The sequence below is a fragment of the Oncorhynchus mykiss genome, chromosome 26 (genome assembly GCF_057628025.1).
Source record: "Oncorhynchus mykiss isolate SJ-2025 chromosome 26, ASM5762802v1, whole genome shotgun sequence".
In the NCBI taxonomy this organism is placed as follows: Eukaryota; Metazoa; Chordata; class Actinopteri; order Salmoniformes; family Salmonidae; genus Oncorhynchus; species Oncorhynchus mykiss.
This window is the reverse complement of record NC_143047.1, coordinates 29,552,327-29,569,936: the sequence shown is the minus strand read 5'-3', so window position 1 is coordinate 29,569,936 and position 17,610 is coordinate 29,552,327. Positions and strand designations below refer to the sequence as shown.

General features: G+C 41.6%; 2 protein-coding genes across 3 annotated transcripts in view; both read right to left on the bottom strand.

Moving 5' to 3' along the window:
- Positions 1–9,591, bottom strand: part of LOC110526625 (talin-2) — a 125,424-nt gene extending 115,833 nt beyond the window's left edge. For both annotated transcript variants that reach the window (XM_090222649.1, XM_036964205.2), the window contains exon 1: positions 9,459–9,591. The gene's annotated coding sequence lies outside the window, so the exon portion shown is untranslated. The remainder of the gene's footprint in view (positions 1–9,458) is intronic.
- Positions 9,592–13,240: 3,649 nt separating this feature from the next.
- On the bottom strand, positions 13,241–17,176 carry LOC110526627 (DEAD-box helicase 28). The gene is made up of 4 exons (XM_021607758.3): positions 15,790–17,176; positions 15,518–15,601; positions 14,715–14,927; positions 13,241–14,473 (listed from the first exon to the last, which is right to left on the bottom strand). Exons 1-4 carry the CDS (start codon positions 16,903–16,905, stop codon positions 14,156–14,158), a joined length of 1,731 nt encoding a protein of 576 aa, XP_021463433.3. The 5' UTR covers positions 16,906–17,176; the 3' UTR covers positions 13,241–14,155.
- Positions 17,177–17,610: the final 434 nt, after the last annotated feature.

Below are 17,610 nucleotides of genomic sequence, written 5' to 3'. Positions count from 1 at the left end.
CAAGCACATTTTTACTCGTGAACTTATTTAGGCTTGTCATAACAAAGTGGTTGAATACTTTACTCAATACATTTTATTTTTAAATAATTTGTTAAAATTGAAAAACATAATTCCACTTTGACATTACGGGGTATTGGGTGTAGGCTAGTGACAAAAAAATCTACATTGAATCCATTTTAAAATTCAGGCTGTAACACACTGTACAAACATTCAACATAATAGGCACTATTTATCCGACACACAGTCCTCTGAACAGAACGAGATGCAGAATTGCTAATTAGATTATTTATTTGGGAGAATCAGTGATTCTGTGCAGTCCGACTGCAATGTACGGAGTCAATCTCAAACATGCACATACTGTCTTCTGTCTCTAGCCTCTCAGGATGAGTAACCAACCAAGTGTGGAGTGGGTGGAACAACTTGAAACCATGACCCTCCCTCAACTACCAAGGCAGGCAGGAAGGCTAGCTGGTAGCAAGAAGAGAATCTATCCTTATAGGAAAACCAAAAATAGAAGCCCTTGCCTGAAGCCAGGCTAGGGAAGAGGCAGAGCAGGGGGGTGGGTTCCACCCACATGATCTCAACAATACAACCAGGGCCAGACACACTTTCTGGGGTATTCCAACCAGGAATGCCATTTTCAGCATGGTTACCACCTCAACGGAGTCAGAACAGGAATACATTTCTGATGAGTGATATGAATGGTAGAATTGTGTCAACAAATAATACACAACCATCAGAAGTCCATTTGTTTATGAGCATTTGGGGATAAACAAGGTGACTTAGCAATAATTGGTTTGAACAACCAATGAGGGAATGTCCAATGTGTAGCAAAGCTAGTAGCAATACCAGAATGAAAGTACACCCAAAAGCACTTCAACCCAGCTTGAACAACAAAGAGAATCAGGTGCTGGACTAAAGTTTAATTTACCCACGACACTTCAACACCCAGGAACATAAAGGAGAAATATTATTTTGGGCTATAAGACTGTTCCACTCACATCAGCCAGGTTTGACTTTCTCTCATGAAAAAGGAACATTTCACATTTTTACAAAAAGTAGTTCCACTGTCAGTTTGTATCAGTCTTGCAGATCAGAACAACTCAACCAGACAAAGTTTGAAACCTGTTCACTCAGGTTGGATAGAGGCTACTCAAAGGGCTCGCTAAACTGAAATCGAATTCTGGATTCCTCTCTGGGCTAAATAAGGTCACAAGGATCAAGGTCAAACAGGCAGACTACACAGTGTGTCAGGCAGTGACATGGCCAATCATCACAGCATCTGAGCTCATAGCAGTGTGTCACTATCATGGCTGCGTTTACACAGGCAGCCCAATTCTGATCTTTTGCCCAATTATTAGCAAACGATCTGATCTGATTGGTCAAAAGACCAATTATTTGCAAAAGATAAGCAGCCTAAGTAGTCAGAGTTTTACACACCTTAGGCAAGTAGCCACACGATCAGACATTGCAATGCTGTGGTCATTTACAGTTACGAGACAACACGGTATGTCAGGTAATGACATGGCTAATCATCAAAGACTACGAGCTAATAGTCTGTGTGGTTTTACATATGATAGCCAAGCAGTCATTGCAATCCAATGCTGTGGTCTTTTACTGTTAGCAGACACCTGATTACAGATCAGACATTTCTGTCCCGGTGACTAAGAGACATGAGTCCCGGCCCCCGAGGGGCCTGGTGACCATGCCATCCATGGAGATCTGCCAATACCAAAGTCCAGCAATAGCGGAGGCTTTCAGCTGCAACCTCAAACAGATTTCAGAGCAGATCTGCTTTCAGCTGCGGTGATCCAGTATGACAGTTAGTTCCCCTAGCACTGGCCTGGGCCAAAGGAGGGTGGGTTCAGGGGCTGTGTCCCAAATGGCACCCTATTCCCTAAATAGTTTATTACTTTTGACCAGGGCTCTTTAGGGAATGCAGCCAGTGACACGACACCTTGAATTTGGCCCAAAGGCCAGTAAAGTGCACCTTCTTAGGGAAAGTATGATATCCTGTGTCCGATTTTGGCATATAAACATGTTCAGTACAAGCTGGAGTTCCGTGGTATGGGGTTCTCACTTCACAGGCTCTGTCCCTTTCATTAAATAAAAACTTGTCTGTTGTTAAATTAAATTTTTATAATGTAAATGTAAGTCGTTAGAACCCACAATCGCTTTCAATTACAGAATGCAGTTCATTTGAAATGTATTTCTAATGGTAACGGATCACTGTTGGAGGAAAGGACAAAGTCAATACAAACTAATTAAATATAACAACTATTTCAATTAATCATTGAGAAAAGCCAACCTACATCCAAGGCAATTAAAGCAATATAGTGAACAGTGTAAGTGGATCATTAGCTGATTCTAGCACAGAAGCTAATGAAACAGGTTGCCAACAGTTCCTAGAAGATACTACAGTAGTTAAAGAGATTGAACGGGATGTTAAGTACTTACAAATGGGTAACATATTGTACGAATTGGAAATAGATCTTTTTTTTTGTGGGATATAACATATTATACAAAATGGATGACTCGTTTTGGCTCGTTAACACTATTTTTAAAAACTACTGACAAATTATGCAAAACCTTAATAAAATACATCTTTAAGCACCAGTTAAATCTAGAACCAGTCATAATTCAAGTAATTTTGGTCTAGCAGAAGGAGGAACAGCAACACCATATAAGATATGAGGAACAGTTGTGGAGTTAGTAACACATCTCTTCAGGCTATGGGCCTACGTTTGGAGTGCTGCATGGGTCTGGATATGAATCTGTAAAGTTGCTTTTTGCAAAGCTTCAGACTTTAATTTTCACAAAGACACCATAGGCTACAGCCAAATGAAAAATCTTATCAAAACAGTCCCCATTTTTAAAACATAATTCTCACAAATGTTCCTTGCCATCTGAACTAATGCAGCTTGTCCTGTCAGTTTACACAGGCTACAGATGAAGGGTCATTGTCTCACATGACATAACAGTGAGGACTCTCCTGCATGGCAAACACCACAGGCCAGAGAAGTTGTATTCAAGAGGCAATTCCAGAGAAATAGCATCACTGAATCATCTTAAAAAAGGTACAGTCTTGGATCTGTTCAATGGTCATTTCAGTTCTATTTAGTCCTACTCATTGACTGCATTTAGAAGTCCATCTATGAATCTGAGAGGGGTTACATTTCCGCAGCCCCATCCCTCCGCTGTATACCAAAACAAATGGCCGGGCTGCAGCTGCTTTCTCTAATCTCAGAATGTAGCTTTAAGCCTGGCATCTCTTTTCAATTATAGGACTTCTTGCATCAGAACTGCTAAGAATGATCAGCCCTCACCACAAGCATGGACTACCCTTGTGTAATGTACAGAACTTAAACAAACTATTTACAAAGGCCAATCAAGCAGAAATAGCTTTGAGACATGCCTGGCAAGCAGCCATATTTGATTTGCAATGCAAACAGGAAGGCCTTCACATTACAACTCAAATGCATGGAGGCAGATGAGTGGAAGTGGAAGGGACACAGTATGGGACATATTGACTGGAATATGAATACCCAATTTCAACCTCCAACCTTTTGGATCCTGTGCATGTCAGAGGTGTAGTATTTTATCAGTTGCTGTTGGCAGGACTGTTGTCCAGCGAGCTGCAGCTGTGATACTTGAATGGCGTGTGTTGCTTGTTGCTAATTATACCTGAACATGAGAATGTGACAGGGTGGGAGAGCACAGGAGTGCACCCACTGAACCGTGGGTTTGGGTCACATGCTCTTAACTGTCTGGGTCCAAACTAACTACAGTTCTCTACACTTCTCCCAGAGTATGCAATAGCACACTTTCTCAGATGGATTTTACAACGGTGGAAACCAATCCCATGCTTTTTAATCAATACACTTATGGAAAAGGGTGGAGAATCAGATCGTATCCTAACTAAGTGTTAAGCACAGGCAGGCACAGAAAAGCCTGGTCTTCAAAGTTCAAAAGGAATCCTGCCAAAGTATTGGAATCTCATGATTTGGCTCTTTTGTATAAGGTTACACATAGCTGGGCTGGGTCACACTGAGGTGTGAAATTCAGATATATTGTTGTTAATGTGCACGAACACAGCCCTGGGGCTGCATTCCAGAACGTGGCTGCTACTATGGACTGCATTCATATAGTAGCTTACCTTTCATACTCACACCTAAAATGGTTCTTCAGAGAATTATAGAGGTTAACTCACCTTTATACCCAAGTGTGTTACCCAGTGGAGTGATACACAACGCATTAATCAAGAGACTGGCTACAACTCAAGTGATCAAATGATGTAGTCAAATAAAATCAATTGGAGACTAAGGATACACAGTAGTTATCGATAAGAATAGTTCTCTGCCCCAACCACTTCCTCTGCTCTGCAGTCTGCACACATCAACCAAGCCCACAGAGAGCTACTTATCTTCCCCTGCGTCTCATCTCCATCCCAGTAGGCCTGGGCCTCACCTCTCCCCCCAGAACAAAGGCACCTGACTGCTGGCCTTGGCAGCAAAGCCCCCCTCCTCTCCCCTGGTCCTCCAGACCACCAAGTTGACATTGTACATCCTGCTGTCATTATGCTGCCTGTCGACAGACTGGTTGACTCCCAAATAGCACTCTATTCTCTACAAAGCTCATCAAACGTAGTGCACTATATAAGGAATAGGGTGCTATTTGGGACTTAGGGCAGCCTCCAGCCCTGCTCATTACTTCCTCTCCCTGGGTTGTGATGACAGGCAGCAGAGGCCACTCTGAACACAACACAGGCAGGATCAATAAATTAGCCATCACAGTCGTGATGAACTCCTCCACAACCAGATGCTATTGGCCTTAGAGGTCTTTATAAGCCATAAACACATTGGCCTGTGGCTTTGAGGCTCTTATTATCGCCTATAGTTGGAATGTGGCACTATCAGGTTTAGTATGTAAAATACAGAACAATGCATGAACCAGCGGTCAGCACCATGTGGGAAATGGCATGGATGCCAAACAAACTGACAGACTGTAGCCTATAATCATAACAGAATGTGTATTAACGCTTACAATCATATTGCCATTAACGTAGAACAGACCCACATACAAATGCTGTCATGTATCCCCATCATCACATATTCATATTAAACTTCTGCTGCTAAAGTGATGTATTCATTGTTCATATTAAACCATGTGAATATAAATACTGCATTCACGACTCCATTCACGGGAAAATAAGGCAGCTATGCTGGCTAACATCAAACAGCAGTTTCATAAAGGGCTTGATTGTTATTCTAAATACTGTCACTTCATGCCACTCATCTCAGTGCTGGGAATTGGACAAACAGGCCCATTGAAACAGTAAGAATATTTGTCAATCACTGCTGCTTTGACAGAATGTAGCTCAAACTGCTAATAATGTAATGGATGAATACACACGTTTAAAAAGGTCGGAGCAGTTTCTAATACAAGGAGGAAAAGGCTTTTGATTTATGTTTTTCGTGAATGTCAGATGTGTGTAAGCATGAAAACGATAGAAGTTAATGCTGATGATGACTGACCTGCAGTGCATACTAAGCATCAATAAGAACGGTTAAATAGTTCTTATGGAGGAATATTTTACAAATGGTCAAGTGGAAAATTAACCAGGGTTGCGTTCAGTAAGACAAAACGGTGGGTAACAGCGGAATTCAATGGAAACGGTACTGTTCGACCAGTTGAAAATCATTGTGATTATAGTGCTGTACGAGTTGTGATTTCAGATGGTCACACCCATATTGATCAGGCCACACATATCAAATCTGAGCAAACATACCTCAGACTGTTGTCATGACGTTGGCCTGGGGTTAGGTTTATGACAGTCATAAATACCTCTTTCCCCCTTTTTCCTCTCTCTACCCTACTGATGTCACATTTGCAAAACCCTTGGTTAACATAGAGATTCTGGGACCCTCAGAAGGTGGGGGGAAATGAACTATATTCTGGTAATCCGATCAATTGAACATATGCGGTGGTACTTAATGAATATGATGTCAGTTCGGTTGTCATCTGAGACATTCTCATCAATGATAAGATGACAAACTCTACAGTGGAAAGTCTACACATCAGAGTTATCGGATTCACATGGAATTGTTGTCCAATTTAAATGTTTGAATATGAAATTATTCGTGATGGGATGAAACATGATTTTAGCTTCTAAAATGTGAGATTTTGGTTTTCATAAGACAGGGCTCTGCTCAATCAGTTGCCCTCCCCTGTGAAGGGACATGGGTTATAAAACATTTCAAACACGCCCTCCTCTCCCTTCCTATATAAGCCCTTGACGACAATATAACCTCCTGTTCCGAGGACGTGAGGACGACGGTCCGATGTCAGAATGGTTCAGATAATAACTACAGAACGAAGCCAACATCAGCGTGAGCTTTGGTTGCGAATTGTATAAACTTTGAACTCTTATTCACTACAGAAGTGATACCTCCTAGCCGTTGAGTTAGCAACAGCCGCTGCAAACGAGGGTTAGGAAGGAACAGACAGAGTATCCCGTCTACCACACAACGACATTACTACAACCTAATCAATTTACCAGCAGAGACATTCTTCAAAGGACAAAGTACTCGGTTGGGCAACACGGCCTTCCATCTACCACCAACCTACCGAAGCGCAGCTCAGAGTAAATATTTATTGCATTTTCCTTTTCCAAATGGACGGTAATTTAGAATGCATATGATACTGTATTTACGATAGCACAGCTTCGCCCTTTGTTCCTCAGTCTTCCCGCTCTTTCACTCAAACCCAACCCTTTTCTTTTGTGTAACCAGTGGTCATATCTGTTTCACCCGCTAGGGACGTTTTCCTTTATGCCGTCATTTGTAATCAAGTTATGATTTAAACATGTGTATGTGTAATTCTGTGTGATTAGTTGGGTTTAATTATTTATTTACTAAATACCTAATTTTGTATTGCTGATTTAAATTGTTAGCCAGGGTTCGTGCAGATAACCAAGAATTTACAACTTTCAGATGAGACTGAATTAAGATGACGATTAATACTGACTGCTATTGATGTAAAATATTACTAGGTCTTTAAGAGTTTATTCGGAAGATAACAGCTCTATAAATATTATTTTGTGGTGCCGACTCTAGTTAATTACATTTACATGATTAGCTCAATCAATAAATTATTTTATAGAATAGCATAGCCAAAGACACGACACTGTTGATGAACGTGTCAAAGTTTTAGGGAAACGTGTCGTTCAGTACAAACCATCACACAACCTAGCAAACGTTGATGCAACCTGAATGCTCCCCATGTGTATTCAAATACTTCATTGCTTTTCTATGACAGAGTGGAAGACCAATCCTCTGGGAAAAGCCATGCAGCCCCTCCATCGGCTTCAACAACTAGACCAGGGCCCAGTTTCCAAAAAGCGTATTAAAGCTAAGTTAATCAGAACCACTGAGCTCAATGGTTCTAACGATGAACATAGCCTTACGATGCTTCTGGGAAACCGAGCCCAGGGCTGTTAAATTCCGGTCCTGGAGAGCCCAAACGCTACTGCTTTTCTACCGGGCAGTTAATTGCACTTTCCTGGTGTACTCAGTCTTATTAGAAGAAGAGCATGAAAACTAGAAGTGTTTTGGCCCAACAGGATTGGCATTGAACAGCCCTGAACTAGATGAAGAGAAGGGAAGGTGCCAACCCCATGCATTACCTTGCCCTGGCCGATCAATAGGATCAATGACTCATTTCACAGACATACCTACCATACTGGGATTTGCTGTCCCAACAGAGCTACCAGTCAGTCTTCTGAGACATTATGTACCCATAACATCTTCACTAGAAGGCCATGTCTTTTACTGGCACGCCAAGGACTAAACCAGGGAGTCTTCTGAACCATGTACTTTTTGTCCATAAAACTGCCCCCAAAAAACCTAGCTTGTTCAGCAAACATTTCAAACATCACCCTTTTTCTGCCACTCATAACAATGTCAACCTTCTGCTTACCAGCTGAAACCAGCTGAAACCAACAAGTCTACCTCTAGCCATACTCCAAGATTCTTATAGGCTAAATGACAAGTTTGCCAAGCTTTACTAGTGGTCCTTTACAAACAGCTATAAAATAAGAATGTATCAACACTGTGCATGCAGTCATTTGAATAACGATTCACCACATGAAAAAATAACATTATATTCGTAGTATTCTCAAAAGGATCGAATTGTAGTTACACCAAGCAATGGTAGGCTATACCGTGCAAAATTAATGGTCAATTGATGATATTCTGCATTGAATAGGCTACATGATCACAGTGGTACGTCAATGCAAGTCAAGGGGTGTGGCACTACCATGCGCTGCAAGAAGGCACACAACATCTTTAAATCACAAAGTAAATATAGTAATTCGTGGAAATTCCACAGCCAACAATTATCCGGACCGTTGCATATTCCTGGTTACAATGTTGCGGTTCAAAAGACGAGCGACACCTTGATATATTGTAGCGACCAGCACCCACGCTGATGCAAAGCTCACGGACGTGGAAAACTGCTGCTGAAATACAGGACGAGTGTGGTTGGATTTAAAATGTATTCGCGTGCTTATTCGGCCAGATTCATCTATGCAATGAGTGCCTCTGATATAGGGAAACAGCTTGGCACACTGTGTTTTGTTTCATATTAAACATATCAAAGCATAGATACTTCAATGGCGTATCATGTATAAACGGAGATAATGCAAAGTTTTAAAAGGTGTCTCTAGTCTAGTGAGCCGCTACCATCAGTGAGTACATCGGGCTATAATATGGCGGTTTCAAATCGCACCCCTCCATGCAGTTACAATTGAATTGCCATGACCCCTACGCATGCACAGCCTATATTTCTAACAAGAATGTAGGCCATTTGTTACATTGGATATACTCAGTAATGTTAAGTTTACAAACGTGGTGTTATTATAAAGGGCTCAATTCGCCACTCATTTCACAAACAGAGCGACCCCAAAACACATGGACTTCGACTCCTGCTTCTCTTCTTACCAAACGCAATATATGTGGTAATTTACCCGAAAGGGTACATTTGGTTCTAAACTACTGAATTTCCTGTAGTATTATGAAAATGCAATGACGTTAAGGTGAAATTCCTCCACAACCAACATCCTCTGCAGCCTAATCTCACACCATGAAATGTGATTTTGACCATAAATTCCCGAAAAGTAGGGGACACGCTCACGAATTGAAATAAGAAACTGTATGCACAACAGTGCAGACTTTACATCCCAGTAAAAACTATGCAGTAAGGATAACTCTGAAACAAGACATATAATCCCATTCATTCGATAGTCAAGCAAGGGTTCTACATCGCCTTGCTCGCTGTTTTGCAACGCACTCCCATCAAATCCCTAATTAAACCAAGCATGGACAGAGAGAATATCTCATTTCGACGTCTATTCAAGAAGCGGACTGGACATAATAAGCCGGCAGAAAATGCTATCCTACCTGCTAATGTTCTACTGCTTCATTGCCTGCAATCAGCCCTTCAGATGCACATATAACCAGAAGTCCTGCTCTATTGAGTAAAAACCCCTCCTCGCTGAGGAAATCTCAAAGTGGCCAAATAGTGAACTGTAGTGGTGCTTGGTGTTGAAGGGAGGGGGTGTAGGGGAGAGCGGAAATACGTCATAAAAGAGGGACCTTAAGGGGCTTTGTAGTCACTTCTGCATTGTAGACAATTACGTCCGTAGCTGTGTTCCATCTACTGTCGTAAAAAGCGCGTTGAAGTCCATTAGAGGATAGGGTCTGAGAGAGACGTCGCCATGGTACCACAAGCAGGGGCATAATAGTGAAACATAATAGAAGTAGATCAGATGTAACATGCGTTTCCCAAAACACCACACATACTTACCACATCATTGCGCACATGTTAGGCTACACGTCATGAAATATATTGAGACAAATTACAGACAGAAGCCTAGAAGTAGCAAACTATAACTGAATTGACTATACATTAAATGTACAGTACTAGTCAAACGTTTGGATACAATTACTCATTCAAGGGTTTTTCTTCTACATTGTAGAATAACAGTGAAGACATCAAAACTATGAAATAACAGATATGGAATCATGCAGTAAAAAAAAGCGCTAAACAAATATATTTTAGAATCTTCAAAGAAGCCACCCTTTGCATTGATGACAACTTTGCACACTCTTTGCATTCTCTCAACCAGCTTTATGAGGTAGTCACCTGGAATGCATTTAAACAAACAGGTGTGCCTTGTCAAAAGTTAATGTGTGGAATTTATTTTTATTTGAAGCATAATTGTATACCTTGCTTGTTTGTATCAATTGCAAAGACATTGGTAAGTTTGTATTTGTAGTCAACTTTGTTCTGAAGTTATCAGCAGAGAGTTAGGGATGAACCATGTGATTCTATGTTTAGTGGAGATTTTCTGTGTATAAAGTGACGCGGTAGGCCAAAAAAGCATCTAACTACACACTTAGCCCCCCCAGTCTACTATAGAGGAGGAACGCTGTGTAGCCAAACTTGGCCCTTGTTTTCAGGGCAGAGTGTAGTAGAGGAAATAATTTGGCACTCGTTGTCAGGGCAGAGGAATGTGAAAATAAGACAAACCCGTAAGGTGGTGTTAACCCACAGAGTGAGCTGCAGACAGAAGTATAAGGACAACATTATTCCAGGGATTCTGATGTGAACACCCTGGAACACCTACACTCAGTTCAGACCGCCTGCTGCTAATCCTTACCCTTAGTTCTCATGTTAGGCTTTACTTTGTCCAAATGTTTTATTCTATTTACTATACTAAATCATCTTTCAGTATAAGGAAGTGCATTGATAAGCAAGACTGCTCCTAATATAGTATTAAAATAATATATGCTGAACAAAAATATACACGCAACATGCAACAATTTCAATGATTTTACTGAGTTACAGTTCATATTTAATTTTTTCACCTTTATTTAACCAGGTAGGCTAGTTGAGAACAAGTTCTCATTTACAAGTGCGAACTGGCCAAGATAAAGCATAGCAGTGTGAACAGACAACAACACAGAGTTACACATGGAGTAAACAATAAACAAGTCAATAACACAGTAGGAAAAAAATAGTCTATATACATTGTGTGCAAAAGGCATGAGGAGTTAGGCAATAAATAGGCCATAGGAGTGAATAATTACAATTTAGCAGATTAACACTGGAGGGATAAATGATCAGATGAACATGTGCAGGTAGAGATACTGGTGTGCAAAAGAGCAGAAAAGTAAATAAATAAAAACAGTATGGGGATGAGGTAGGTGAATTGGGTGGGCTATTTAGAGATGGACTCTGTACAGCTGCTGCGATCGGTTAGCTGCTCAGATAGCAGATGTTTAAAGTTTATATTGAAATAAAGTCAATTTAAATAAATAAATTAGGCCATAATCTATGGATTACACATGACTGAGCAGGGGCGCAGCCATGGGTGGGCCTGGGAGGGCATAGGCCCACCAACTGGGGAGCCAAGACGAGCCAATCAGAATGAGTTTTTCCCCCACAAAAGGGCTTTATTACCAACAGAAATACTCCTGTTTCACCAGCTGTCCAGTCTCAGACGATCCAGCAGATGAAGCTGGATGTGGAGGTCCTGGGCTGGTGTGATTACACGTGGTCTGCGGTTGTGAGGCCAGTTGGACGCATAGCCAAATCTTCTAAAATTACGTTGGTCGGCTTATGGTAAAAAAATTAACATTCAACTTTCTGGCAACAGCTCTGGTGGACATTCCTGCAGTCAGCATGCCAATTGCATGCTCCCTCAGCATGTGGCATTGTGTTGTGTGAAAAAACAGCACATTTTACAGTGGCCTTTTATTGTCCCCAGAAAACAAATTTGTTCACAAAATTTGAGAGAAATACTCTTTTTGTGTTTATGGAACATTTCATTTCAGATCATGAAACATGGGACAAACACTTCACATGTTCCATTTATATTTTTGTTCAGTGTAGTAATACTGTAAGAACTCGTAAAAAGCTCAAGTCTCACTCAGTCTGGATGTGTACAGCACAAGGATGTCTACAGGTACAGTGGGGCAAAAAAAGTATTTAGTCAGCCACCAATTGTGCAAGTTCTCCTACTTAAAAAGATGAGAGAGGCCTGTAATTTTCATCAACTATGACAGACAAAATGAGAAGAAAAAAATCCAGAAAATCACATTGTAGGATTTTTAATCTAGTGAATGACCTGCAGAGAGCTGGGACCAAAGTAACAAAGCCTACCATCAGTAACACACTATGCCGCCAGGAACTCAAATCCTGCAGTGCCAGGCGTGTCCACCTGCTTAAGCCAGTACATGTCCAGGCCCGTCTGAAGTTTGCTAGAGAGCATTTGGATGATCCAGAAGAAGATTGGGAGAATGTCATATGGTCAGATGAAACCAAAATATAACTTTTTGGTAAAAACTCAACTCGTCGTGTTTGGAGGACAAAGAATGCCGAGTTGCATCCAAAGAACACCATACCTACTGTGAAGCATGGGGGTGGAAACATCATGCTTTGGGGCTGTTTTTCTGCAAAGGGACCAGGACGACTGATCCGTGTCAAGGAAAGAATGAATGGGGCCATGTATCGTGAGATTTTGAGTGAAAACCTCCTTCCATCAGCAAGGGCATTGAAGATGAAACGTGGCTGGGTCTTTCAGCATGACAATGATCCCAAACACACCGCCCGGGCAACGAAGGAGTGGCTTCGTAAGAAGCATTTCAAGGTCCTAGCCAGTCTCCAGATCTCAACCCCATAGAAAATCTTTGGAGGGAGTTGAAAGTCCGTGTTGCCCAGCAACAGCCCCAAAACATCACTGCTCTAGAGGAGATCTGCATGGAAGAATGGCCCAAAATACCAGCAACAGTGTGTGAAAACCTTGTGAAGACTTACAGAAAACGTTTGACCTCTGTTATTGCCAACAAAGGGTATATAACAAAGTATTGAGAAACTTTTGTTATTGACCAAATACTTATTTTCTACCATAATTTGCGAATAAATTAATTACAAATCCTACAATGTGATTTTCTTGATTTTTTTTTCTCATTTTGTCTGTCATAGTTGAAGTGTACCTATGATGAAAATTACAGGCCTCTCATCTTTTTAAGTGGGAGAACTTGCACAATTGGTGGCTGACTAAATACTTTTTTTGCCCCAGTGTAAATGTTTATGGTACAGCAACCTAGTAATGTTATATTTGGTGCAATTAAAGCAAACTCAATAAGTGAGAAAATATAGAGGCATATTCAGAAACCAGATTTCACAGAGATTTATTTTCACTCCGACACATTATCATGTTCAAACATCTTGCTTCCTCTAAAGCAAGTAACCGCAGGCATCAATGGGATAGACTTCAAGGCTAGGGCCTGAATCCAACTTGACTGTAGATTCATGGAAATTTCTACATATGGAGGTTTTAATGTCGTGCTTCGGTATTACACACAAAAGCAGAAACAGAGTGAAGACCACTTTCCAAAATGTAATATGCTAATGTGGGTCTAACCTGTGGTTAGTGAGAAGAGATTAGCACCGTTGTCTCAGTGGCACCCTACCAGATACATGAAGGGTTATATGAGTTACTCTTTCTTTTAAGGAAATTATTTGAGTTTCTGGAAGGAAAATAAAATCGGTATTCCATACTTGTTCTAAATGGGTTTTTTTTTAGATTCTTTAACCTATGTTTTACCAAAACAAGTTAGTATGGCTGAGTTAAATTCCATAAAAGAAGGGCTTGCCGCATGTGGATGAGCATTAAAATAAGGCTATATTCGGCCATAGCCCTTCTCTGGTTATTGTATGACTGCTGTATGACAGGTCAAATAAAGTAAATACTGCCACCCCGTGATTACCCGTGAGAAGTGCAAACGTGCCGCACACCTGCTGCTTGTAAGAGGGCATGATTTTTGTACATTACCAAAGACACTTCCTCTTTGGAATGACATGCGGTAACTATCTGGGTTAAAAAGAGAAGTCAGATCATAGTTCCAGTCTCAAACATGATATGGCATCTAAAAAGGTCAAATTGAAAGACTACCATGCCTGTGTTGGAGACAAAGGATTCAGTCTCACACAGCTGGTTTGGGCTATCCTGGATACAATCATTTTAATGAACAAATTAATCAAACAAGTTAGTTCTGCTTTGGTAATATCCTTATTTGTGGCAGACCAACTAGTAGAGCAACCCCTCTTCTTCCTCCTCCTCCTCTTCGGCTGCTTTGGGCTCAGGCTTCCCGATGGAGGACTCCATCCCAGGCAGACTTGTCCTCCTCCGGGCAGCCGTCTCAATCTTCTGCACCAGCTCCACATCCCAGGGGTGGGTGACAAAGCTGAGCACCTCCCCATCCTCCATACTCCCTACCCGGCCCACCCGTCCAGCCCGGTGGATGTAGTCCGTGTGGGATTCTGGGAAGTCGTAGTTGACCACCAGACAGACCCTCTGGGTGTCCAGTCCTCGGGAAGCGATGTCGGTACAGATCATTACGTCCACCTATAAGGATAGAATGTGAAACATAGCCTATAACATGTATCTTATTAATAACATGTTAGCTATGTGTTTTGTTATGATCTGTGGTCAATGTGTTATTGTTACTGGGTGTCTTTTTAAAGTGTTTCTTTATTGTGTGACATGGAGCTTGTCACACAATATGGACATGGATATTGTCACATGGAGTTTGATAAGGAATTTGACACTGCATGAGCAGACAAAGTATTTTCTCATCTCATATCACCTGTCCCTTCTGGAAGGAGTGGAAGATTCCAGCCCGGAGGGAGGCAGGCATCTCCCCCTGCAGTCGGACGTGTCTCAGCCCCATGTCCTCCAGGGAATAGCCCAGCCAGTTGACTGTAGAAGCCCGGTTACAGAACACCAACACCCCAGCCTTGTCCTGCTCTGCTGCCTTCAGCGCCTGGTGGAGCTCCAGAAGCTTGTCAGCTCCCCTCACCTGACCATGGAATAATATAGATTTGTTATATATAGTATACTATAAATTATATTCTATCGTTTATACTTTAATGCTATAAATTACTACATTTATAGTATACTAATGTAATTCATTGTATTCTGTCAAACAATTTAAAAAAAAAGTGAAATCGCAGGATTTGCTATGATGAATCGCAATTAAGTTCAGAATTTGCTCAATTTGAGCTGTAATAGATTTTTAGACAAAAAGCATTATGGAATATTGACATCTCGATTTTGTCCAAAGTAACGGTAAGCAAAATCTGATAAATTGATATACTCTTTCTTTAACCTCAATGTCAACTTGATTTGGCATCGCAATGTTGTTTTTAGCTGTAGAGATGATGTATTTTTAATGCCTTCAGACAATGTGAATAATCACGATAAAAAAAATAGTGTGCAATAAAATTAGTGCAGTTAACAGATTCACTTTGACAGCTCTACTATAAATACCTAAGTACTAGTACATGGTTTTTATATAGGCCCCATAGACACTTTACAATATTGAAGAACACCAAATAAACAAAACACTAATACCAAACCAATGAAAACAAGAAAAAAAGAGGGGAATACCTTCAGGAAGGTCTGTTTTACATGTGGCATGAGGAAGTGAAGATTCTTGCTCTTGATGGTCACCATGCTGCCCAGGTCCGTCACCTATAAGAACAAGTCAGTCTCATTTTAATATGCATTTTTCCATGGGTCTCAACACATTTTACATAATGAGGCAGGAATATGCACTACTTTTGACCAGAGTCCTATGTGGTAGTGCACTATAGTATAGGGAGTAGGGTGTATAGGGAGTTTGGGACGCAACCAATGTAGAAAAAAGTAATGATGATGACCTGGCTGAGAACCTCTCCGACCCCACCGGGGAACGTGGCCCCCACAACCACCAGCTGGGCCTTGCGGGTGGAGCCGGGGCCCTGGGTCTCTGAGGGGTCACAGGCCACACGGGTCTGGGCCAGGATGCTCTCCAGCATGCCAGAGAAGCTGGGATCAAACATGGTGTCTGCCTCGTCCACCACCATGAAGCTCAGCTCCCTCAGGTCTAGGTAGCGTCTCCGCAGGGCTTTGACAAGGGCCCCAGGTGTGGCCACCAACACATCCGGGGGACCCTTGGTGAAGGCCAGCTTGATGTTGCCCACACCTCTCCCACCTCCCACTGTCTTCACCATCAGCCTGAATGGGCCACACAGGCTCCTAGCCACAGCTGAGACCTGGTCAGCAAGTTCTCTAGAGGGGACAATGATAACAGAGCGAGTCCTGGGTGTGGTCTCTATAGACTCGGAATCTGCTGCTTTCTCAGCCTGTAGTTTGTGAATGACAGGCAACAGGTAGCTCAGGGTTTTGCCGCTGCCTGTCTCAGCTGCGCACAGGATGTTGTTGCCTTTCAGGAGCTTGGGGATGGTTTGTAGTTGAACGGTTGTAGGGCGAGTTATGTTGTCCTTGCCCAAAGCCTCCACTAAGTCCGGGCAGAGGTGAAGGTTGTGAAATGTAATAGGTTTACTCTTCTCTTTGAGTTTGTCACCCTCCTCTTCCTGGATTTCAGTGACAACGGGTGGAGTAAGCTGAGTGTTGTTAACCGTGAAGTAGTCACCAAATGATTTGTTGTGTTTCCATCCTTTGGAGCAGAGATGGGGCTGCTCAAATTTCCCAAGTGTGTAGCCTGCGGACTGATTCAGTTCTGGGTTCTTGCTTTTGATTAGGAGCTTGCCAGCCTTGATGGTGTTGACTTTGTTCTTGCCTCTCACCTGCTTCACATTTTCTACCTGCTCCTGCATGTGTCTGGGAATACGAATGACCACAGGCTGTGCTGTGGTTGACATGGGATGGGCACCACAGGCTGAACTGATTGTACCATGACTACATGCTAGTGCTCTGAAATGACCCGAGGACGAGTAGTTGTGTTTTGATATCAACGTAAACAATACTGAGTAGCCAACCTTCACAGACTGCATTCCGATGGTAAGTTAACTAGCTTACTAGCTAGCTAACGTTAGGTAGGAAGAATCAGCTAGTGCACGTCTTCACAAATAGACAATACCGTTTCTGTTGTATTTCATTATAGTGTATAATTTATCAAATGCCTCCGAGAACAAGATATATTTGATTATATACGTTTTTACCGGACTGTATTTTCCGTTCAATTTTCAAACATTTAAATGCACATGCGTCCGTGGCGAATAATGATGACGTCAATCTGTCGCAAGAGATGACGCATTCCTTATTGAATAGAACGGGTAGCCCAGATAGAAATCTAATATATAGAATGGACATTTCAACAACAAAAAAATTGCTCTCCAGTTTTTGTTTTTATGACATTTTGCTGTTTAGAAAGTATGTTAGATGTAATGTATATTATGGAGCGTTTTTAATAGTATGTGTCGGCTACCTGTGGAGTACTCAAATGGAACAGGGTAAAATGTGTGGGCCAACTTCCATCCACAGTGGGATCAGTCTTATATTTATGTTTTGTGTTAATGTATTATTGTACTTGAGTACAACTTGAGTTTGGCTGTGTGGATTGGAGATAGACAGCCACGTCATTATTGTGTTTCAATACTGGGTTAATTGTTCAATTCAATTATGCATGTATCTGTCTTAAGACCATTTTGATATTGATCCTTACTAGTATGGTTCAACTTTGCTGTGTACGTATGTGT